This window comes from Caretta caretta, chromosome 10 (genome assembly GCF_965140235.1).
Source record: "Caretta caretta isolate rCarCar2 chromosome 10, rCarCar1.hap1, whole genome shotgun sequence".
Lineage (NCBI taxonomy): Eukaryota > Metazoa > Chordata > Testudines > Cheloniidae > Caretta > Caretta caretta.
In genome coordinates this window covers 55346188-55372475 of record NC_134215.1, presented here as the reverse complement: position 1 = coordinate 55372475, position 26288 = coordinate 55346188, and the positions used below count along the sequence as shown (strand labels likewise).

Below are 26288 nucleotides of genomic sequence, written 5' to 3'. Positions count from 1 at the left end.
CGGGAATGTAGGAATGAAATCAGGAGGGCCAAGTCGCACCTGGAGCTGCAGCTAGCAAGAGATGTCAAGAGTAACAAGAAGGGTTTCTTCAGGTATATTGGCAATAAGAAGAAAGCCAAGGAAAGTGTGGGCCCCTTACTGAATGAGGGAGGCAACCTAGTGACAGAGGATGTGGAAAAAGCTAATGTACTCAATGCTTTTTTTGCCTCTGTTTTCACTAACAAGGTCAGCTCCCAGACTGCTGCGCTGGGCATCACAACATGGGGAGTAGATGGCCAGCCCTCTGTGGAGAAAGAGGTGGTTAGGGACTATTTAGAAAAGCTGGACGTGCACAAGTCCATGGGGCCGGACGAGTTGCATCCGAGAGTGCTAAAGGAACTGGCGGCTGTGATTGCAGAGCCATTGGCTATTATCTTTGAAAACTCGTGGCGAACGGGGGAAGTCCCAGATGACTGGAAAAAGGCTAATGTAGTGCCAATCTTTAAAAAAGGGAAGAAGGAGGATCCTGGGAACTACAGGCCAGTCAGCCTCGCCTCACCTCAGTCCCTGGAAAAATCATGGAGCAGGTCCTCAAAGAATCAATCCTGAAGCACTTACATGAGAGGAAAGTGATCAGGAACAGTCAGCATGGATTCACCAAGGGAAGGTCATGCCTGACTAATCTAATCGCCTTCTATGATGAGATTACTGGCTCTGTGGATGAAGGGAAAGCAGTAAATGTATTGTTTCTTGACTTTAGCAAAGCTTTTGACACGGTCTCCCACAGTATTCTTATCAGCAAGTTAAAGAAGTATGGGCTGGATGAATGCACTATAAGGTGGGTAGAAAGTTGGCTAGATTGTCGGGATCAACGGGTAGTGATCAATGGCTCCATGTCTAGTTGGCAGCCGGTGTCAAGTGGAGTGCCCCAGGGGTCGGTCCTGGGGCCGGTTTTGTTCAATATCTTCATAAATGATATGGAGGATGGTGTGGATTGCACTCTCAGCAGATTTGCGGATGATACTAAACTGGGAGGAGTGGTAGATACGCTGGAGGGCAGGGATAGGATACAGAGGGACCTAGACAAATTGGAGGATTAGGCCAAAAGAAATCTGATGAGGTTCAATAAGGATAAGTGCAGGGTCCTGCACTTAGGACGGAAGAACCCAATGCACAGCTACAGACTAGGGACCGAATGGCTAGGCAGCAGTTCTGCGGAAAAGGACCTAGGGGTGACAGTGGACGAGAAGCTGGATATGAGTCAGCAGTGTGCCCTTGTTGCCAAGAAGGCCAATGGCATTTTGGGATGTATAAGTAGGGGCATAGCGAGCAGATCGAGGGACGTGATCGTCCCCCTCTATTCGACATTGGTGAGGCCTCATCTGGAGTACTGTGTCCAGTTTTGGGCCCGACACTACAAGAAGGATGTGGATAAATTGGAGAGAGTCCAGCGAAGGGCAACAAAAATGATTAGGGGTCTGGAACACATGACTTATGAGGAGAGGCTGAGGGAACTGGGATTGTTTAATCTGCAGAAGAGAAGAATGAGGGGGAATTTGATAGCTGCTTTCAACTACCTGAGAGGTGGTTCCACAGAGGATGGTTCTAGACTATTCTCAGTGGTAGAAGAGGACAGGACAAGGAGTAATGGTCTCAAGTTGCAGTGGGGGAGGTTTAGGTTGGATATTAGGAAAAACTTTTTCACTAAGAGGGTGGTGAAACACTGGAATGCGTTACCTAGGGAGGTGGTAGAATCTCCTTCCTTAGAAGTTTTTAAGGTCAGGCTTGATAAAGCCCTGGCTGGGATGATTTAATTGGGGATTGGTCCTGCTTTGAGCAGGGAGTTGGACTAGATGACCTCCTGAGGTCCCTTCCAACCCTGATATTCTATGATTCTATGATCCCACAATGTGAATGAAAAACAATGTGGAAGGGAAGAACCTTACTCTAGGCACCTCTAACTATCTCATCTGTACTCCTGAAGGACTGATGTTAAGACGGGGAATATGCAACATGCCTCTCACACGGAGCATTGTGGATTCTCTCACGACTTGACTTTTCTAGAGAGTTCATTTCCATCCTTCTAATAAACTGTCAAAAGTAAAAGTAGGATATACTACACATACCAGTGGAGGGTTCTTCACACTAGCTGGAATATACTACTCCTGGGGGAATTCTGCACCATTGCGCAATGCAGAATTTTGCAGAAATTAATGTTGTGAGCACAGAATTTTCTTTCCCCTACAGAAATGGGCTGCAGTGCTGCTGATCACCACTAGGGGCCACTGGACCTGGCAGAGCCCAGCTCATATATAGAAGACCCTGCCAGGGGGAAGGGGAGGGAGCTAGAGGGTTCCCGGCAGCATCACTTCCCCACACGCCCTGAGGGAAGGAAACAGTGGTGCACAGGAAACTCCACGCAAGCCCAGTACCCAACATCAGGCTGTTTCTCCTTCTAGATCCCTGGGCTCGGGGTGGGGGAGAGGTCACATTTGGACTCTGGAGGGCAGAAGGGGGGGTATCTGGGCTCTGAGGGGAGGGGGTGCAGGTATCTGGGCAAGGGGGTGCAGGTATTTGTACCGGAGGAGTGGGGGGATCATGACTGGGCTCTGGGAGGAAGGAGGTTTGGGTGTATTAGGTAGGTAGGCACTCCTGTGGGAATTTTTGTGGGTGTCTGTATTGTTACAGACATACTTGCTGACAGGTATTTTGAAATAAATTACCAAAATAATGGAAACTGGCGTGATTATGTAGTGTTATTTTGACAAATAAAATTTGCAGAATTTTAAAATATTGTGTGCAGAATTTTTAATTTTTTGACGCAGAGTGCCCCCAGGAGTAATACACTCAGGCTACTAAAAATAAGTTAGCCAATAAGGAGAATTCAGGGATGAAATTAGGTTCTCTTACTTGGCACTAAAATAAAGTTTGTGCCTTTGAACTCTCCATACACAACTCCATATTCAGTTAATGTTTATTTGTTTCATTTTTAGACTTGGATTAAGTGCTAGGGTTTGGATGAACTTTGTTTTCCTGGAGTAGAGAGAGATTTTAACTCTTAACTCCAATTTTAGGTTAAATTCCATTTTTAATAAATTTTGTTTGAACAGCATTTTCTACATTAACAGACAGCCAGCACACAACACTTTGGCATTCAATTTCTGTAGAAAAACAGAAGACAAAACCGCTGAGATGGTATCTGGAATTTCTGCAGAAGAAGTTAAACAAGAATATTAAGTAAGGAGCTTCAGAGCAGCAACCGTGTTAGTTTGTATCCGCAAAAAGAAAAGGAGTACTTGTGGCACCTTAGAGACTAACCAATTTATTTGAGCATGAGCTCAATAATAATAAATTGGTTAGTCTCTAAGGTGCCACAAGTACTCCTTTTCTTTTTAAGTAAGGGGCATCACCCCTATAAATGATACTAGGATAATTTTGCAAGATACTTAAGCACACCCTACGGACGTCAATGGGATTCAAACAGATGCTTATGCGCTTAGTTAAGGATGGGACTATTCACATGCTTAAGGCTAAGCATATTAAGTGGTTTGCTGAATCAGTCTTAGATCACAGCTGTGTGTTAGTTGTTAGGCAGAACAGGATTAAGCACTGAGGTGAACCGGCTGCAGTTAGTACCATCTGATCTATAAGACTTGACCTGCAAAGCAAGAGTCCCAAGATAATTTGGCTGTGATGAAAATTCTTTCCAAGGGCAATGAGCTCTACAACAATTTTGTTGCTCTTCTTGACTTCAATTCTGTATTCAAAGTAGCAATATTTTAGCTCAACCTCCAAATGGACAGAAGAACCACCATTCTATAAACTAAATGAATAGGACTGGAGAAGCATGTAGTTAATGGTAAATCCAGAGTGTCTATATACACAAAAAGATGTTCAACAGCTTCACCTTGTATTAAGAATACTACCAATTTGGGAAAATAAAGTTATACCTGTCTGAAAATTCTTTACCATCTATAGTTACATCATCTACGGTTACCATAAATCCAAGAAGTCAGCAAAAAGACATTTTCCATCATGTTTCAATTTGTTTAATTTGTGCATTTGCCAACACTTTTTACAGTCCATTTCTTTCTCACAGATGGGACTTTAATAAACAAGCCGGATAACAGAAGGGGTTTTGTCCATTTCTTTTTTAGATTCAGGACATTCTAAAGAGTGCCCTGTCCAAAACTAGAATTTTTTTAGGTTAACATTCTAATTCACTGTTTTCCTTTAAGATGTCCATCTTTTCATAATAAATGCACCAGAATTATTTGCCCACTTATTGAAAAGGCTGTGAAAAGACATGGAATGAATATGGTACAGCTCTGATGGACAATATCCTGTATACTGATGCTTTCTATTGAAGTGATTTGACAGATCCCTAAGGTCAGACTTAATTGAGCTTGCTTTGATAATCTGGTTCCACGGAATACTAAAACACATTCTCTTCACTTATCAAGATGCATTTGTTGTACAATAGGATTCCAAACTAGGTGATTAATACTATACTATATTGTATAACAACATTACATTATTTTATTGCAATCTGCTTGAAGAAATTAACTCATCTTTAATTATACTGACATCACAGGTCCTTTACACAGTGGGACTGAGGAGTACTAACAAACCTAGTTGCAGTGAGAAACAATCCTGGGGCTCAGTGTCAAAGGGGGCACAGTTAGCTGATGTACCACTGCACCATACTGCAGCAATTTCTGAAGTCTAAGTCACAGAACTATGTATGCACTCTGAATGAATAAACAGCACTCCTAGGTAAGCATATGCTCAAGTGCTGGCAGGTTCCCTGGCAAAACTGACCTGATGGATAACTTTACAGATCCCAGCCAAACCAACCTCAAGAAAGTGTGGTTGTTAAGGTCAAGGAGGAAGCAATACTCCCTTAACTTTTTGGGCACAAAATTAAAAGGGTTGATAGAATCATAGTACTGGAAGGAACCTCAAGAGGTCATCTAGTCCAATCCCCTGCACTCATGGCAGGACTAAGTATTATCTAGACCATTCTTGACAGGTGTTTATCTAACCTGCTCTTAAAAATCTCCAATGATGCTAAAGTGTGCTTTCTCTCCAAAGAAAGCTGCTCATCTTATAGATTCTTAGGCAGAAGGGACCAATACGATCACCTAGTCTGACCTCCTGTACAGCACAGGCCTTAGAACATCCCCAAAATAAACATTCTTGGGGCTCTTCTCTGAACCTTCTCCAATTTATCAACATCCTTCTTGAACTGTGGATGTCCTATTCCAGCAACTTTCACACCAATGTCAAATACAGAGGTAAAATAACCTCTCTACTCCTACTCAAGATACTCCTGTTTATGCAACCCAGGATCACATTAGTTCTTTTGGCCACAGCATCACACTGAGCTCATGTTCAGCCGATTATCCACCTTGACCGCCAAATCTTTGTCAGAGTCATTGCTTCCTGGGCTAGAGTCCCCAATCCTGTAAGTATGGCCTATATTCTTTGTTCCTAGATGGATACATTTAGGCATATTAAAACGCACGTTGTTTGCTTGCGCCCAGTTTATAAAGCAAGCCAAATCGCTCTGAATCAGTGACACAGGGGTGGAGTAGGAGGGAAGAACCTAAATAATGGACTAAAGGTATGGTTACATAGAAAGAAAAGAAAGCAACTATGTCAAAAACTGGACCAGAGGGTTATAACTCTACAAAGAAACTCAGAAACACAAAGCCTAGAGTATATTCTGCAAAATGGCAATGTTAAGAAATGTTTGTTCATAAACCACTCTTTCAATCATGGTTCTAGAGCCAGACAATACGTAGATAAATAGCTAGACTCTACTGTGAATACTGATTTTTTTACAGTTCTTCTTTCTGTTTTTAGGACTGACTAATGAGTTACAGAATGGAAGAGATCTGGTGGGGAGGGGCGGGGGAAGGGAAAATCTACCAACTGCTTTGTTAAAGCTAGAGGAGTCAGAAACAAAACCTTGTTCTAAACTCCTCTGAATTCCAGGAGGCTCTGAGTTTGGAGACATTTCTGGGGCAGACCAATTTTTTCCCCACCCCTCCAATTTTCTTCCAGGTCAGGAAAAGACTCCTTTCTAGATTCAGCTTAAATCTCACAAAAACCAACAGCAGCAACATTTCTCATGAGATTTTGGCCATTCTAAGGCAGCATATGAATTTTATTCAAAAGAATTACCAGCTGAGAATTAACAACATTTCTCAAAGTAGCTCTGCTTGGTGGCACACAAGTTCCGCTGGCCATGCAATGCTAAGTGCCTTCAGTACCCTCATCTCTCATTATCCTGAGGGGAAGATGCTCAGCACCTTGCCAAATAAATTCGCTTTTATGCATAACAACATGCATTAAATTTTGTAAACAGAAGCGTAAGGTAAGCATGATGAAGTGCCGTGTGCAGGCACCCCTTTTTTCCCCCCCAGTTATTCAACATCATGAGATGCTTCATCTTCACTGTGGGTGACCAGATGTCCCGACTTTATAGGGACAGTTCCAATATTTGGGGCTTTGTCTTGTATAGGTGCCTATTACCCCCATCCCGATTTTTCACACTTGCTATCTGGTCAGCCTATCTTCATTCCAAAACTGGATTTCAGCTGTACACCAAAAATGTTTTCCATGTGGAATACACAACATTTTTGGCACTCACTTCCTCCTACTCTAGAAATTTTGCATGAACCATTAAGATATGTTACTTCATCCTCTGTGTAATAACTGGCATGTATGTGAAAAGACCTGCATTAAATCTTCACTAAAACTACAGCTATAAAAAGGATGACAATTAGTTTAATAGCACCAACTTGTATGAGTTTTACCGGACAAAGGGGGAAATATTTTATGGCAGCTTAAATCCAAAGCAATTTTTTCTTAAGGAAAGAGCTCAAGATTTGTAATTACGATCTTAAAACTTTGTGCTATTCAGTCCCTGTACGTAAAACCTCTTGTTCAGTTACTTGTATTCAGGACATGAACAGCTTTCTTCCTGCTTGTGCAAGCAATTCAACATCAATTCATTCCTTTGCTTTCTGAAAGAAGGGTTTGGAGGAACTCAGGATAACAGAGTTGCTTAATCTGTATGCTAATATATGATGATTTCATTTAAAGTACTGTGCCTGGAGATCCCAGGTGCTAAATAAAACAAAGCATCAAAACTTTCATTGTTCAAAATTAGCATGTATTCTTCATTTTCTTCAAAACAACAAAAACACGTCAGTTAAATGCAACATGTTAGATATGTGAAAAGAAGGGCATTGGTTTCCCATTTCGCAACTGTGCTGGAATGATTAATTCACTAATGTCTGTATAGTGTTATGAAGAACCTCTATTACTACTTTATCATCATCACTTATCAAGGGTCAGATGCTTCCATCCATAATGCAGCAAAGGGGGAAGAAACCTATAGTAAGTAAATGCTCAATGGCACAGTATATTTACACAAAACATTTGCAACTTATCAAAAATAGACGCACTTACCCAGAAGCACCATGGGAAGAGTAAACCCCCAAAAGTTATGATCTCTACTCTCCCCCTCGTCCGTCCCTCACAAAAAACTGACAGCAATAAGTAAAGGAGAGAATTAATCACTACTTCTGTTGCAAAAGGCAACAGTGAGTTACTGCATGCAAACCTCTTTGAGGAGTTCTGTTCACACAGCTGATGGTGGAAAGCCAATGACAAGTTGGTAAGACAGATACTGAGGGGGAGGAAGGGTTGGTATGTGCTCCTGAGCAGAAGCACATTAGGCCTATTATACATGGAATTCCCTATCACTTTAGGTCTTCAACAGAGGAGCCTTTCTGTGATTTTTCAGACCATACCCATCATTTTTTCAGACCATATCCATCATTTGGCAGCAACTGGCCTAGCCCAATGACAACACAGAATGGGGCAACTCAGCTTCTGAGCTTCTCCTAGTACGCACTTTTACCACATAAGCACTTGCTTCACATGTGGTTATCCCTGGCAAAGCAGCATACGGTCCTAAAGCGTAGTGTGTGGTTTGCAAAACAGAGAGAGAGACAAGGTGGGTGAGGTAATGTCTTGTATTGGACCAACTTCAGTTGGTGAAAAAGACAAGCTATTGAGCCACTAGAGCTCTTCCTCAGGAAAACAAACATTCTGATCTAAAGAGATGCAAAGTGACATGATTGTAATTAATTTTAACTGCCAAATTATATTTATAAATATAAGCAAATTCAGACAAATAATCTGCTTCATTCCTTTGCTCTTAAAGGAATAAAGCCAGACTCTTATTTTAGTTACACCAAAGTAAGTCCAGAGTAACTAGTGAAATTAATAGTTACTTTAGATTTACACTAATGTGAAATCAGAAACGGGCTCACCAGTAGTCAAAAAGGTGCATGATTTCATTAAGGTCTCAACATAGTTGTTTCCTTTATCCCTTTATATTTCTATAAGGGGCATTTTAAACAGTTATGGTAATATATACTATATGTAATAATCTAAGAAAGGCATGCAGTGCATAGGAAAGTCGAGTTTTCAATATAGTGATACGCAATAATAATGAACAGGAGAAACAAAAAGCAATTTAAAATATTCTGATACTTATTTTGTCCATTACGTTGCATGCTGGCAATGTGGTAAGTTATATGTAATCCACAGTTAAGATACCTACTATACCATTTGACTTGATATTCATTCCGAATTGTAAATTAGCGTAACTTTAACAGTAGTGAAACGCTGATCAAATGCTTAAGTTAAATTCAGATTATGACACTTGGCTATTTAAAATTACAACACAGGTGGGCATGCTAATCAGAATGCTCAGCTCCCTTCCAGCCCCCTCGCTCCCTGAAAAACAAGCTATTTTGATAATGTCCTGTGAGTTATCAGACTGTCATGACTTCATCATAGCACCTTACACCTTTACTTTCTCCCAACCACAAAAATTGTGTTTTTTCGGGTTTTTTTCCCCTTACAAAATACATGAAGGTTCTAAAGATACTGGTGACATAAGAGCAGCAATATGCACCTAAGATATTGCAATAATCCAATTTTCCCCACTTGCATGTGGTCTCAGCTTTCTGGAAATAGACAGAAATTCAAAGCAGCCCAATTCTACTGTTAATCTATAAAAGTTAAGGTTTTTTTTAAACTCTTAGGCATTCACATTACACTTACTTTGGTGTAGAGTGTGGCCTTCAGCTAAAGTTTACAGCAAGAGCTGCCTCAATGCTGGCCCTCAAAAAACCATCACTCCCCCAAGCTCCTTAGTACACAGGGCCCTTGAGACAAAGCAGCTTACTCCCTGGTGCACCCACCAGGCTGGTAGAGAAAAAGGTTGGCCTACCTCTTCCCTGCCTCTTTTGGGGAAATTTGTGTCACCCTCTCTCCCCTGCCACACCAGCTGCATGGTAGGCTGAATATTCAGGGTACAGCTCCCCAGTGGCCTCTGAAATACAAACAGTAATGTACTAAAAATGGCCCTTCATACGAATACGTAGTTGAACTGAAAATGTAATTTTAAAAAATTGACAAAGACTGCTTAGCACTTCTCAGCACCCAGCTACTGTATGGATGATGCTATAGAACTCAAATTGGATATAATAATTGGGGGTGAAAGAGTGGGTGAGAAATGACAGATAATAGCTGTCAAGTGAGCTAAAAAAATAAAAACTAAACAAGAAACACCCACACACATTACCAAACAGTAAGTAAGCATATCCAGACTCTGCATGTTGTGTGAGAGAAATTAAATTGTAAAAATTCAAATGCATGTAATTCTCTATCAGTTTTAAGTAGATCTGAATGCATAATCAATTGTTTTATAGCTTGTTAGGATTACCATGAGATGTCTCTTGAAATCCCTTCAAAAAATATTCCAATTTGTTTCTAATCCAAATTACTTTAGGTCACTGCAGATTTTAAGCAGCTAACCACAGATATTTCAGTTTCATCATTTCGACTTGGAACCATAACGACAGAAGCTATCTATTCTTGTTTTTTTCTCCCCTCTCTATTCTCTTCCAACCACAGCCTAAAAGCATCACTAACCTCTGGAGAAGGAACTCCATTTCCAGTCTAGGGACCAAACATTTTACAGATCAGCACAGGAAGGTTAAAGCATGAGTAGCCTATAAAAATAAAATGTTCTCACTTCATTAATGAAGGGCCTAATCCTAAAAATCCTTCCTTACTCTCATCGGTAGTTCCACTTTACCCATATGAACAATCCATTTGAAGGCAACAGAACTGCTCAAAGGAATATGGACTAGCCACTGAGCCAGTATCAGGCCCAAAGATTTTTAATCCTAAAACGTTTGTTCACATCTTGAGAAAGATTTCCCCTCCATCCAGACACAGGTTTTACAGGTTTTTGCAAGGAAATAGAACAGCTACTGCTTTGCCCACAGAATGACTGACTATCAATAGCAATAGACCTGCAAATAAAACTCTGGCAACAATTTACTAAATTATACCCCCTAGTAAATCCTGTGCAGTGCTGAAATAGGCTTGGCTGTCTTATCACTATTGTGCAGGTCTGCAAATCTGCATCAGATTTGATTGTATTGCATGACAAATGAGAAAGCTATCTCAGGCTGCCCGGCAGCCTGAAAGAATATAGCAATGTGCATACAGCATAACCTGTACCTGTATCCTTCCAAAACTGTAATTTCCTAGAAGTTATCTGGTTTGTTCAGGACAAACATAGTAAAACACAAAAGTTATTTTTCTTCTTTCATTCAAATTTAGCTAAACTTAGGTCTTTTCTCGAAATTCAGTGTCCTGGAATCCTGCCATCATCCAGGGCAATGGGTTAAATGACCCAAAAAGATACTATCCAGCACCAATAATTTTACAATTCTGAGAAATGCAACACAAGCCAGAAACTAAGACAATAAGCATAAGGCAACCATTAAAAAGTGGCAGGAATTAAATAAATTGAAAGTCTACCCACAGGAACAGAGAATCAGCGTTAGCTATGACAGTGAAGATATCTGCAACACATCAACCCAAGAAAGGCAATTTCAGGTATTAGAACAAAATAATGAGTGTTTTAGAAAAAGCAACAAGGGTATGACAAAGGATATGCAAAAATCTTAACAGTCTCATGTGAATACATGGGGGGTAAATGTAAGCAAAACTAAACTTGTAAGTAATATTTTTAAAAGCAGAAAGGTAATCCAAAGTATCAATCTATAGAATTAGTGTTCTGTAAAATAAACAGTCAAAAGAGAAGAAACACAAACACCAACAAGTTTCAGAGTAGCAGCCATGTTAGTCTGTATTCACAAAAAGAAAAGGAGTACTTGTGGTACCTTAGCGACTAACCAATTTATTTGAGCATAAGCTTTCGTGAGCTACAGCTCACTTCATCGGATGCATAAAGTGGAAAATACAGTGAGGATGTTTTATACACACAGACCATGAAAAAATGGGTGTTTATCACTTCAAAAGGTTTTCTCTCCCCCCACCCCACTCTCCTGCTGGTAATAGTTTTTCTAAAGTGATCACTCTCCTTACAATGTGTATGATAATCAAGGTGAGCCATTTCTAGCACAAATCCAGGGTTTAACAAGAAAGTCTGAGAAACAGTGGGGGGGGGGAAGGGGGAGAGGTAGGAAAAAACAAGGGGAAATAGGTTACCTTGCATAATGACTTAGCCAGTCCCAGTCTCTATTCAAGCCTAAGTTAATTGTATCCAATTTGCAAATGAATTGCAATTCAGCAGTCTCTCGCTGGAGTCTGGTTTTGAAGTTTTTCTGTTGTAATACCACAACTTTCATGTCTGTAATCGCGTGACCAGAGAGATTGAAGTGTTCTCCGACTGGTTTATGAATGTTATAATTCTTGACATCGGATTTGTGTCCATTTATTCTTTTACGTAGTGGTGTACAAGTGGTGTAGGCACCTAAATAACTCCTACACTAACAGAGAATATGGACACACATCAAGGCAAAAAAGTAATAATATTTTCAGTACTTTATTGAGACTAGATTATCATAATGGTCCCTTCTTGCCTTAGAATCTATGATTCTATGAAAGGCAGTTCAGTAAAAAAAGGAAGTCTTTCCTTAACCAAATCCTCTTTACACAAACCACTCAGAAGAACAGAAGGCAACAGATTTTAAAAAGCCTGTAGCTCTATCCATTTTCCACATGAAAGATATTTAAGATGTTTCTATTCAGAAGCAATAAAAACAAGTCTCATGGTCTTAGGATAAAAGCGAGAAGGGGGGGACTAACATGGCAGGTTTCCGTAAACCTGCTTTTATTTTGCATGGCTTGTTCCATTTAGAAGTGAGGAGATGACTCGGTATTAACAATACTGGTCCCAATTCAGATTTCACTCTTACACTGGTGAAGCCCAATTGACTTCAGTGATTATGAATCCCAATTTACATAGGTAAGAGAGAGAAGAATCATGCAGCATTATCAAGTAATCTGCTCTTCAAATCAGTACTCGGGGCTAAATCTTGTCCTTTCGGAGGGTATGCTGATGGCTGCCAGGGAGCCTCTGCCCTTCCCTATACACCCATGCAGCATCTGGGGTGGATATCCTGCAAACAAATTATGCAGGCAAGAGACTACGAATGTGTTTGATAGCATGTCTCCACTGGATGAGGGGGCACGTTAGCCTAGATGCATAAAAGTAGTTAGACATTTTGACACTTAGCATCACACACCTAGAAAAATCACTTTCCCCCCACGCTGGATCAGAGAACCCAGACTCCAGGCCAAGCGTCTACACTGCTGTTTTTAGCCCCATAGCCCCCTGCGAATGCCAATCAGTTGATCCAGTCTCATTCACTGCTGCATTGTTGATTTTTGCTGCGTAGACGTACCCTTTGAGCAAGACTCACAAAAGTTCAGCATGATAGACTGGGAGCTTCCTAAGCTAGCCAGCAGGAAAAGCTGATGTTGTGCGCTAAGCACTGCCCCTTGCTCAGAAACAGGCTCCTAAATCCAAGCTGCAAGGAGGTGCCTCAATCTGCTAGTGATTCACAGCTGGGAACTCTTTGGAGTCAGGCCCTACACCATTTTGGCAAGAGAGATAGAAGGAAGACCACCACCCTCATAACTTTTAGCACATGCTTAAAGTATTCACCTTGGGGAGATCCGTATGTCAAGTCCACGCCACAGGAGGAGGATTTGAACTAGCATCTGCCACCTCTCAGGTGAGTACCTTAACCACTGGGCTATGGGATATGCTGATGTGGGGGACCCTCAGTCTCTCTTGGATTACATACTTGAAGAGTCATTTGTACAGGAGGGGGGAGAAAGAGAGCACACGCAAACATGAGAATGACTCTGTGGTCCAGTGATTAGGATATGAGACCCCCCCAGGATCCAGGCCCCCTGCTCCAATGATTTTTTTTAAAATTATTTATGCAGAGTGCATCAGCGTCAACAGGAGAGACTGAGGGAGCCCAAATTCAGCAAAGCCCAGTGGTTGGAGCACTCACCTGAGAGGTGGCAGGTCCCAGTTCAAATCCCTTCTCACACTCAGGCAGAGCAGGCACTTGAGCCAAGATCTTGGGCAACTCCAGACGAGTCCCTAACCATTAGGCTAAGAGTTATGAGGGAGGTCCTCCTCCTCCTCCTCCTCCCCTTCCCCCGCAAGGCTGTTCTGTGTGAACTTGCTTGAAGGACCCGCGGTAGCAGGTGTGCTCTGAGGGTGTCTACAAGATCAGACCCACATGTGACGGAGGTGGCCGAATGCCTATCTTGCCCTGGTTTGTGAATCACTATTCTCTCTGGAGCTTGGGCAGGAGATAGGTGTCCAGATACCTGGAAGGAGGCAGTACTGCACATGCCCAGAGACAGGAACAAGTACTAGGAGAGATACCTGCAAAAACTCAGGAACTGAGTGAGTTTAGGCACATGCAGGGCTCAGCAGGATTTTGTGCCTTGCAGTAGTTCTGGAACTGGCACATGAGCACCTCACTCCTTTGTGCACCCAGGCCTCTGAGGGCTAGTTTTGAATAAGGAAGCTGGTGGTGGAACTATGGAGCACAGGACTCGGTGAGAAGCAGTCAGGTTTTTCCATAGCAGTCTCTATTACCGCAGCCATGTCTGACAGGTAGGTATTTTTTACTAATTAGTTTCCCCCACGTCACCACACACCTCTCCACCACGCTCAAAGCCAGCCTCATCCAGCCACGTCCTTAACACAACTGTTTTGCAACAATGGTAGCACTTATTTTACGAAAGGGACTCCTCTCTATCCTGTGCCAGAGAATTAGGACATGTTTTGAGTCAGGCTGCACCGGGCCTTGTGCTGGTGTGTAGGAGTACACTGGAGAGAACAAGGAGTCTGACAGCTAAGAGGAACACTCTCCGCCCTTTTCTTCAGGGAATACAAGGATGGCTTGAGGGTGGGGCTGAAAGTGGTATCAGATGAGTAAGTGGGTCAGGGAAGAACCACGTTCCTTGCCTCATGCCGCACAATGTCAAAGCTCGTAGCAACAGCTGCTCTGACCTGTGATCCAAGAGAACCACAGGAACTGTCTCCCTCAAGAATTACACCACTGTCCCTGAGAATTAAATTTGAGCCAATAAGATAGCATCAGGCAAAAAGAGGGCAAACAGGCAATGTGGGTAGAAACTGGGTGTAGCCAACAGCAGGCTTCCCTAAGCAGTTTTGGCAAGTCTTGTGATATTATCAAAAAGTCTAGTTGGTGGGTTGGTTTTTAAATCTACAGCTCCTGGAGTGACATGATTACATGAGAATCTCACCTTTCATTAAAAAGGGAACTTGTTAGCTCTCACGGTGCAGAGAAAAGCTTTAAAACAGAGGAACCCTAACGGGTCATAAACTAGAAAACAAATGGAGGGAACCCAAAATTATTTTTAGAAATCTCATCATTTTTTAATGTTTTAGATCGGCAACACTGAAGCCCGTCCTTTGGTGCACAGCAGCTATTCTGTTGGAAAGTATTTAATTCCAGTCCAATTATAGGAGTACCTGGAGAGACGTACCTGAAGCAGCTGGTGGTGAGCAGCATGAGGAGCAGAGTAGCCATTTGCTTAGGTGAGCTCTTTGCCGTGCACACGCACATGCATGCACGCACACACACCCCCTCCTATATTTTTGACTAGTGCATGGCCCGGCCTTAGGAAGCCACACTCTTGTGTTTATTTCTATTTCATCTGATATCAGGATGGTTATTAAAATTTCTGAGCATTTCCCCCAGTATTGTCCTGAAGGCTTTTCCCAAGAGGCAGGAACTAATTATTGGTAGAGATACTTATTTGATACAGTTTCTACATAACCCAGAGAACAGAGTTTAGTTCAATTATAGTATTTACTCATTGGCTGTGGTTACTGTACACTCTTTCCTGTCCTTTATTTAGAAAAACAAAGGAAAGTTTGGCTTGTGTTGTTTTAAATCAGTAGGAATTGGAAATACGGTATTCTAAAATATGACAGATTGCAGCAAAACCAACCCTTGAGAGTTTTTATTTCCCTTTGCCAAACTTTGAAAGGTACATAAAGTAAATATTATCTGTGGCACCCATAAAAGTTTAATTAACTAAATTAAAGTATTGCTACTGTTCAGTGGTGTTAATTTTTTTGCCTATACATGAGTGAATTTTACCAGCACCAAAACACCTTCCAGGTGAAACAGCAAAATGTGGTCAGCAGTGCATTAATGCTGCCACTTCATTATATCTATGAACATGATGTAAGCTTGATTATAATCAAATCAGTCATCTAGCCTCTTGCTTCTCACTGCAAAATGAGATAAATTAACTACCAGCTACAACCATGGATGGAATATTAATGTATACAGTGCCCTGAGGATACCCCTCTATGTAGTACATGACGCCTTATGAAAAAGTTCTAGTTCCAAGCTTTGAGATTGTGAACCAAAACTGAGCAATTCCAGAAAGGGTGAATTCAGTGAGACACCCTACACTAAATCTGAACATATTTCCAGATACCACATTTGGTAGACACCATTAAGATGTACGTAATCTTTACCCCAGACTGCTCTACACCCACACACAAACAAACAGAGATTAGTGACCGGAACCATGTAATTTGCTGGCCCTGCCTCCAGACCTCCCTGCCTCCTTTCATACTGGGAACTTGTGGAGAGCAAAAGGATAGCTCCTTAACATTCCAGGAGTGAAGATCACCTGCACACCTGCTCTCCTCTTCCTGGAACGCCCATGCGTTGTGGCACTCTTCTGGTTCCTCTATGTTCATGGCCTTCCAGATCATGCAAGATAGAGACAGCGTGGCAATGGGACATAGGGGGCAGTACCATAAAATATTTATATTCTAGGGGCATTGCAAATATATAATATCTACATGCTTTGAAACTGCAATATGTTGCAAGTTATAACATACTCTACAGTCCTGGTTTAATAGCAAAGGAAGTGACATTAAGCTTGAAAATGGAAACTGCAGCTTTCATTAGCTCTTCCCAACCTGAAGAAAACTGAGCACAGCATGTGCCCTGACTAAAACCACAGGGCACTGCGGTCTTATAAAAATCAGGATTGTGTGACATTCCTGGGTTGCTTTTTGGTAGACCACAGCATCTGAGCACAGAGTGAGCAACCGAAGACATTTGGTCATTTGATTACAAACTAACTGAATTCTGAGCCTCACAGCAATCTAGAGTAGCTCATGCAGCACTTGAAACACAGCATACTACAGTACTTGCCAAACAGAATAGGACAAAAACACAAGGGAAAAAATGATATTTTCAAATTTCTAAGAAGATATCACTATTAACAAGATCTCTGTCTTAGGCATTTCTATATTTCCCATCACCCTGGAATCTGAGCACTGCAATGGAGTGTAAATAAAATAAATGTAAAGCTTTAACTACAAAGGAATTGGTGGTGTCCTTTTAAAAACAGCATAAAAATTTACATTTCACACAAGAGACTCAAGTTTTGATTTCACCTTCTACTCTTGCATTAATGATTTAAGCATCCTGTATTACAAGGTTCTCACTTACCGCATGGGAAGTCTTGGAGAGCTCCTCTCTGGAACCAGCAATTCCAGCTCCAGTATAATCTGATAGGAAGCAGCTGAGCAGACGAGACCCCTGGCAAAGAAAAAAGGTGTAAACGCCAGCTCTTGCATCTATGACACTGAGAAATATTCTCCTAAGAGAAGTGAAAGAAGTCTCATCATTTGACAGTTAAAACTAGATTACAATGAATAAACCACCAATATATCAGAGTACCCTATAAGGCCTTACACCTACAAACATACTAGCTAAGTATGTTGCATCCTCCTCTAGCAGCTTGTTTGTACAGAGAATAAGACCCCATTACTGCTTCTAACTGCATATTTCAAATAGCTGAGGGCTTTTATGATGAAGGTCCTAAGTCCTATCATTGCTGACAACATGTTAGGGTTTGAGGGCTCATTATACAAAAAGACTAACTAGAAAATATAACAGTACTTTTTTCATTTTTAACTGTTAGAATTCTATGAAGACCAAGCATTTGTCTCTCATTCACCCTTAATTCTACACTCACTACTACAGTACCTAAACTCCAGGCACACTGAAAATCCAAATCCACAAACTGGTCAACAAGGGGAATGAAAGAAGACAGCACTCTTCAATAACTACATCCAAACTCAGGGAGAGGCCCAAGGTCACTCCTTGCCAAGCCACTGGGGTAACTTTAGCTATTCTATTTAAATAGAAAATTGAAAAAAAATTGGGCCTATAATATATAAAATGCATATAATGTTGGTTATACAAACACTGTCACAGTCCATCTGAGATAAAATTCATGGCATTAAGAATATGATAATTGCAGGATGTTTCAAACATTCAGCTCTCTGTGAAAAGCTGAGTGTCTGAAGATGAGGATTTATAAATTGCAAATAAAAGAACCCGTCCCTAGTTATATCAAGCAAATGAGCAGCATGTTGACAGATATTAAATCCTACTGCATACATAATCCCCTTAAACCTGTACCAGTGAAGCCGAACAGTGAATTTACAAATTTATCCATCCCTCATGTTCAATACAAAATCATTTAACTAAAAAAAAAAAACAACAAAGGGTGCGGAACAGGGTGGCCAATAGGTTTCCATCCTAGGGGTCTGCAGACCACAGGTTAAAAACCACAGTTCTGTGTAGATCAAAAAGCAAAATTAAAAGAAATAGTGGATATTGCGTCTCTCAGAAAAAAATTAGGGGCAAATTGTAATGCCACATCTGCTATGACAATGGTAGATTATATTAAAATTGGACAATCTGTGACAATCATTTACAGACAAACATATTACGATAGACAAGACAGACAAATGCTCGGGGAAAGAGGCATACTTAGATTGTAAGTAGGACTCTCGATTAATCGCAGTTAACTCAAAAAAATTAATTGTGATTAAAAAAATTAATCATAATTAATTGCACTTTTAATTGCACTGCTAAATAATAGACTACCAATTGAAATGTATTAAATATTTTTGGATTTTTTCTACATTTTCAAATATATTTATTTCAATTACAATGCAGAACACAAAGTGTACAGTGCTCACCCTTTATATTATAATTTTATTACAAATATTTGCACTGTAAAAATGACAAAGAAAGAGTATTTTTCAGTTCACCTCATACAAGTACTCTAGTGCAATCTCTTTATCGTGAAAGTGCAAATTACAAATGTGGATTTTTTTTGTTACATAACTGTACTCAAAAACAAAACAACTTAAAATTTCAGAGCCTACAAGTCCACTCAGTCCTACTTCTTGTTCAGCCAATCGCTAAGAGAAATAAGTTTGTTTACATTTACAGGAGGTAATGCTGTCCACTTTTTATTTACAATGTCACCTGAAAGCGAGAACAGGTATTCGCATGGCACTTTTGTAGCTGGCATTGCAAGGTATTCACATGCCAGATATGCTATACATTTGTATGCCTCTTCATGCTTCCATCATCATTCCAGAGGACATGCTTCCATGCTGATGCTTGTTAAAAAAATAATGCATTAATTAAATTTATGACTGAACTCCTTTGAGGAGAATTGTATGTTTCCTGCTGTTTTACCTGCATTCTGCCATATATTTCATGTTATAACAGTCTCAGATGATGATCCAGCACATGTTGTTCATTTTAAGAACACTTTCAGTGAAGATCTGACAAAATGCAAAGAAGGTACCAATGTGAAATTTCTAAAGATAGCTACAGCATTCGACCCAAGGTTTAAGAATCTGAAGTGCCTTCCAAAATCTGAGAGGGAGAAAGCTTTCATAAAATTTTCATAAAAGCACAACTCTCTGATGTAGAAACTACAGAACCCGAACAACCAAAAAAGGAAAATTAACATTCTGCTGGTGGCATCTGAGTCAGATGATGAAAATGAACATGTGTCGGTCCACACTGCTTTGGACTGTTATCTAGCAAAACCCACCATCAGCATGGACACATCCTCTGGAATGTTGGTTGAAGCATGAAGGGACATATGAATCTTTAGAATATCTGGGAGGTAAATATCTTCCGACACCAGCTAGAACAGTGATATGTGAATGCCTGTTCTCACTTTAAGATGACATTATAAACAAGAAGCGGGCAGCATTGTCTCCTGAAAATGTAAACAAACTTCTTTCTCTGAGCGATTGGCTGTACAAGAAATAGGACTACGTGGACTTTCTAGGCTCTAAAGTTTTACATTGTTTTATTTTTGAATGCAGTTTTTTGTACATAATTCTACATTTGTAAGTTCAACTTTCACGATAAAGAGATTCAGTACTTTTATTAGGTGAACTGAAAAATACTATTTCTTTGTTTTTTACAATGCAAATATTTGTAATCAAAAATAAATATAAAGTTAACACTGTACACTTTTGTGTTCTGTGTTGTTTTCTAAATTTTCAAATATTGATTTCAATTACATCAAAAAATATTAAAATAAATGGTAGGTTTCAGAGTAGCAGCCGTGTTAGTCTGTATTCGCAAAAAGAAAAGGAGTACTTGTGGCACCTTAGAGACTAACCAATTTATTTGAGCATGAGCTTTCGTGAGCTACAGCTCACTTCATCGGATGCATTCAGTGGAAAATACAGTGGGGAGATTTATATACATAGAGAACATGAAACAATGCGTGTTACCATACACACTGTAAGGAGAGTGATCACTTAAGGTGAGCTATTACCAGCAGGAGAGCGGGGGGGGGGGGGGGGGGGAGGGAACCTTTTGTAGTGATAATCAAGGTGGGCCATTTCCAGCGAACGTCTGAGGAACAGTGTGGGGGGGGGGGAGGTGAAGGGCTGCACCAAGCAATGGAGTCCCAGAATAGCAAAAGAGCTCCAGCATGGACCGAACGGGAGGTACGGGATCTGATCGCTGTATGGGGAGAGGAATCCATGCTATCAGAACTCCGTTCCAGTTTTCGAACTGCCAAAACATTTGTAAAAATCTCTCAGGGCATGAAGGACAGAGGCCATAACAAGGACCCGAAGCAGTGCCGCGTGAAACTTAAGGAGCTAAGGCAAGCCTACCAGAAAACCAGAGAGGCAAATGGCCGCTCCGGGTCAGAGCCCCAAACATGCCGCTTCTGTGATGAGCTGCATGCCATTTTAGGGGGTTCAATCACCACTACCCCAGCCCTGTGCTTTGACTCCGTCAATGGAGTGGGAGGCAACATGGAAGCAGGTTTTGGGGACGAGGAAGATGATGAGAAGGAGGTTGAAGATAGCTCACAGCAAGCAAATAGAGAAACCGGTTTTCCCGACAGCCAGGAACTGTTTCTCACCCTTGACCTGGAGCCAGTACCCCCCAAACCCACCCAAGGCTGCCTCCCGGATCCGCCAGGCAGAGAAGGGATCTCTGGTGAGCGTACCTTTTTAAATTATCTAGCACATGGATCTCAAACTTGCATCACCACGAGGGCCACATGAGGACTAGTACATTGACCCAAGGGCTGCATCACTGACACCTTCTCATATAAAAGGTACAAAAGCCAGCCCCCCCACCGCCCCTCGCCCCAACCCACTCCGCCCCTTCCATGAGGCCCCACCCTACCCAGCCTCTTCCCACCCTTTCCCCCACCCCCATTCCAACCCCTTTCCCAAAGTCCCCACCCCAACTCCACCCCATCCCTGCCCCTATTCCAACCCCTTCCCCAAATCCCCGCCCCTGCCCTGCCTCTTCTCCACCTCCTCTCCTGAGAGCGTGGCTCCCCGCTCCTCCCCCCTCCCACCTGGAAAGCGCTAAGTGCCACCAAACAGCTGTTTGGCTGCGGGAAGCGCCTCAAGGTAGGCAGAGGAGCGGGGACGCAGCGTGCTGGGGGGGAGTGGAGCTTGGCGACTGCAGGAAATAACTCCCAGGGGGCGGGGGGTGCAGGGAGCTCGTGGGCCGCAGAAAATAACCCTGTGGGTCGCATGCAGCCCGCGTGTTTGAGATCCCTGCTCTGGCACATCAGTAAAAAAGAGTTAATGCACCAACATATATATTTCATGCTGAAGTAAAACTGATGCTAAGCTATTCTTCGTCAGAGTAAAATAATCTTAATAGCTTTTTTGGTTCAAATCATTATTTGTAATTAGATCAGCTGTTAGTTGATGGCTCCAATTATGATGTGCAGCATAATAAAACGGGGAACAAATCAATCAAAATACATGCTTTAGAGATCATATCTATTTACAGTAACAGAATTGGTTTAAAAAAAAAAGAGCCAAAAAAAAACCCCACACAACCTATAAACAAAACACACACCCTAAGGTGCGCCTCTTTACACAGATAATGGGAAGAGAACATCACAACACCCACACATTGTTCTTGCTATCTCAGAGGAGATTAGAGTAAGATTTTCTCCTATCACCTCAAGTATAAAAGAATACCTCTTCATTATAAAACAATTGATTTAGATGTATATTGTAGATAGGTGACATATTTTCCTGTATGTTCAGGGCAAGTTTTCTGTGAAGGAACCAAGTAATCAATAGTATCAAGGAACTGAAAGATTCCTGACAACCCTCATGGCATTTGAGTCAGACAAGAGACCAAATGCACTTTTGTGAGGTCACAACTACAACTGGGTTCAATAAAGAATTAGGTAAGTTCATGGAGGATAGGTCCATCAATGGCTACTAGCCAAGATGGTCAAGGGTGGAACCCCATGCTCTGGGTGTCCCTAGCCTCTGACTGCCAGAAGCTGGGAGTGGATGACAGGTGATGGATCACTAGATAATTGCTCTAGTCTGTTCATTCCCTCTGAAGCACATGGCCATTGTCAGAAGACAGGACACTGAACTAGATGGACCATTGGTCTGACCCAATATGGCCATTCTCATGTTCTTCTTTACAATATGTACTAAAAAACGTCCCCCATCTCTATTGTTTGGGCCACTGCAGTAGAATGGGCTGTAAAATCTCCAGTCATCAACAGAATTCTTTCCCTATTTATCATCCAGTATGCCAAAACTCTGATCTCTCAGGCCATAATACGACAAGTAGTTGTGCATAATTAAATCTACACTGATAGACTAACTGTCACAGAGTATCACAGAGATAAGGCAGGTTTAAAAATAATTTTATCTGTAATCCAGAGTTATCTACAGTACAGTTAACAGTGTTTTGAACCAAGAGAATACATTTTCTTTTTAAAAGGCAGAACCACCAGAGCTTCTCCTCCCTTCCACAACCTAGGTTTTACAAGAAGAAAAACACTGTTGTGCTCTGAATCTCCTTTGTAATGCTGTATCAAAATGTATTCACTGACTCTGAAGGATAAGGAGAGGACCATGTACATAGTAAGAAAGCTATGCATTTTCCATCAACGATAGAAGCTGTAATTTGTATTCCTCTCCTATGGTCCTTTTAATACACATGTTTAACTACATGGGCAAATAGAAGCTAGGTTTCCATATTTCCCTTGTTTTATTCACTCCATATTTAAAAGAAGAAACAAATGAATCTGCTGAATCACAGAGGACAACACCACATGAATAGAATAATGGCAAAATTTATAGTTTGTCAGGTATTCTTACAACAATTACATTTTAGAAAGCCTGCAAATATCTTAAGGGTAAATTTAAATATGTAGGCAAGCACTTCTGGTGGAATAGCAACAAACGCATCAAGCTGCATAGTAAAAGTCTGGAAACAAATAACGCTTTTAGTTCTTCCCCATCATGGATCAGTTTATAATGGAAATAATTGTACCCTTGGCTGAACTGTCCTTTAGAACCTACCATACATTAGTACTTGTAACAGCATTTGAAACAGTTTGCACCGAAATAGATGGAAGACGGTTTTGCATCCCCACTCAAGGCAGCAATTAGAAACTGTGCTTGACCCCTGTTAGAGGGTAATAGCAACCCCAGTTTCAGCTAATATGATTGTAACTACTATAGAACAATAAAGTGTTCCAGTGTAGACAGAATTCTTTACAAATAATCATATTTGACTATGATCATAATCATGGATTTTCTTTTCTGTGCATGGGAAATACTTCAAGGAAAGTGCTAGAGTAGCCCACACTTTAAATGTGTACTTCATCTGATTCAAGTGAGCCTTTTCCAAGAAGAGTGCACCTCTGACCATCATCATAGCATGGTAAACATTAATTGTTTTCTTCCCAAGGAAATTACAATATTAACTAGCAGTTTGGAAAAACACCCTTAGAAAGGCAGGTAGGCCAAAAGGTGAAGGAGCATACTAGTAACATTGTCTGCTGCATGTGAAGCAGAGATCTATCCTCTGGGAGGTGCATTTAATAATATGTAGACAAGTGTTCTTTACATCTACTGATAGAAAAAAAGTCCTTTGTAAATTACTGCTATGGAGGAATTTAGGGTCTCCATCCCTGAACTATGGCTTCTGAAGGAATCTGTTCAAGAGCTTGTGGTTGAGTGCACTTCTGTCTTTGGAACGCTTCGGCACTAGGATGGAGTAGAGAGCTAAGCCTTCTTGTTCCCTGGGAGATTGATTGGCATTCTGCAGTCTTCATATTCTGATATTTCAAATCAGTTGGACGAAGAGGAAGAGGTCAATAAAATTGGTTTTGGAATTGCATTTACTTCTAAGGTGTAAGCCAGGCTATATGTCTCTGCCTAAGAGTCACTCTCTTGCTGTAGTACTACGTACTTTCAAAGAAACAACACTTTGAAATTTCCTGCTAATTGCCCTCTGTTTGGGGGATCACCTCACACAGAGTTAGGCTGTAGTCATGCTTCTTTGAAAGAAGGAAATACCCAGATGCCTCTCATGCTACTTGGTGTATTTAATCAGAAAGCTGGACATACCTCCGCTAATTTTAGGCTGGATCAAAGGATTGTCAATACCCATAAATTCTAAAATTTCTTTTTGAGCTGCAAGGCCTCAGATTTTTATTTTTTTTAAATGAGATTCCCATGACACATCTATTTATAGTCACCACAACACCTACCCACTGGGACACTTAAGTTACCAGCTGCCTGGGGTTTGGCTTTCCATGGCATCAGGCAGAGCTGGTATTGTTGTTGAGAGATCGTTACAGCTCTTTGCTCTTACTGTAAATCTCAGGTAGGAGAACAGGAGGTGGGGACGCAATTTCACAACAGAAATCGGACCATGCAGGCCTGGCTCTAGCACAAAACATGGAGACAGCAGAGGTAGGAAGCGCTGCTGAAGTGACCTTGTTTCTATTACTACATTATTCTTTTGACTAACGACTTAGCATGTCTTTAACCAGACATTAGATTGATACTCCCAACAGTTAATGCCAATCAGAACAGGTTTCTTGCAAATGGATTAATTCCCCTTCTCTCTGATGCTTCCTTTTACAGAAGGCCTAGATGAAGGAATACAGAGTCCACATAATACTCCTGAGAATACTTTCAAATTATTCTTCCTCAAAACACTGATTCTGAGATTCTTCTTGGTGAGTTCTAACCCCAGGTCTGTGCTACAGAAATAAGTGGAACACTAGAAATGTTCACCCTTGAGATGATCTCTAGGTGGGCTCCTTAAGTTTTATAGGTGATCCCTAAGTGTGTTTGAGGGAGGGGTGCAGGGAAGTCTTCACATGTGGCAGCTATTTCGACTCACTGAATCCCACCATGAGTCAAGCAGGGTTACATAAAGGTTGATTCACACCTTTTTTAAAGGGTCTGGGGAAATAGTCAGAAATAAACGGTGAGCCAAGAGGCTCCTTATCATCTGCTCATTCCTCCATGTCTGGGACATTTTCCTCTCATCCCTCCAGAGCTAGCTGTATGGAAGGGGTAGAGAAAATGGCGTGACAATGGCCAACCTGCAGCATAAGCAGGGTCCCTTTAGTCCAGCAGGTGTGGCAACAGCCAACCCGTGATGTTTAGCAGAATCCAATTAGCCCAGGCATTTCTGCCAAATTTTCTATCCCTCTGGTTGTCCATGAAGTGCTCCTGCCAGAGAGGCCTGCCCAAACATGTTGTGCTGGAACCTGCTGTCTCAAGAAGGAGGTGTTTGCTGCAGAGCCCAAAGGCTAAGTAGCAACCCAGTAATGCTTAGAATTTAATAAACAAACTAAAGAGGATCCATTCTGGTTGTTTTGTTCTCTTATTGCTCTGAGAACAGCATCTGGTAAAGCCTTCCTGCAGTAACTGGGGTCAATTTACACTAGCTGGATTTCAGAGATGTGATCACTCCCAGCCTGCCTTGACTGGCGGCAGATACCAGACCTGTTAAAGAGCTGCAAGGAATAAGAACCATTGTAATGGATCTGCAGAATTTCCCTATGGTATCATATGTCCACAAGATGTTGCTATTACAACTGCTCCTTAAAATGTAACAAGGAGATCCAAAGTTTGCTACCTCATTATATACTGCTTACAGTTCCTAAGCATTTGCGTCTAGATTTAGAGGGTTGTATTTTTTTAAAAACCATACACACTTAAACTTGCAGGCCAAAAATAGCTTTAATCTTGACATATTACATTAGGATGAAAGACGGACTTTAGAGGGGCTAGTGCAGTGTCTCAGAAATGCATACAGAAGGCTACTGCAGTGTACGGGTAGCCATGTTGGTCCCAGGATATTAGAGAGACAAGGTGGGTGAGGTAATATCTTGTATTGGACCAACTTCTGTTGGAGAGAAAGAGATCAGGTCTGTATGGCTCGAAAGCTTCTCTCTCTCTCAAAGAAGTTGGTCCAATATAAGGTATTACCTCACACACCTTGCTTCTCTCCAAAGGCTAAGTTTATTATGGTATATGCACTGACACGTCTGTAGCTGAGTACCAATCAATGTACAGCACATTTATGCAGGACAAGAAACCTTGTACTCTTTACGGACATAGCAGACTTAGAATCTGGGACAACTGTTAGCTTTATGCAGGGATGAAAAACAGTTTTAGGAGTTTTTGAGACCAAGGCTGAAGAGTCAGATTAGAACTG

The 26288-nt window shown here is 41.4% G+C and overlaps 1 protein-coding gene across 8 annotated transcripts in view; it reads right to left on the bottom strand.

The window, feature by feature from the left end:
- The window catches only part of APBA2 (amyloid beta precursor protein binding family A member 2), a 240583-nt gene that overhangs the window by 169764 nt on the left and 44531 nt on the right, over positions 1-26288 (bottom strand). For 7 of the 8 annotated variants that reach the window (XM_048868169.2, XM_048868174.2, XM_048868166.2 and 4 more), the window contains exon 2: positions 16929-17018. Coding sequence is in view for 1 of the 8 variants with exons in the window: in XM_075133026.1 (XP_074989127.1) it covers positions 16929-17018 (90 nt within the window). In the remaining 7 variants the exon portion in view is untranslated. Of the gene's footprint in view, positions 1-9298; positions 9401-16928; positions 17019-26288 lie in introns of all 8 variants that reach the window. The other variant, XM_048868170.2, reaches the window with a different exon arrangement.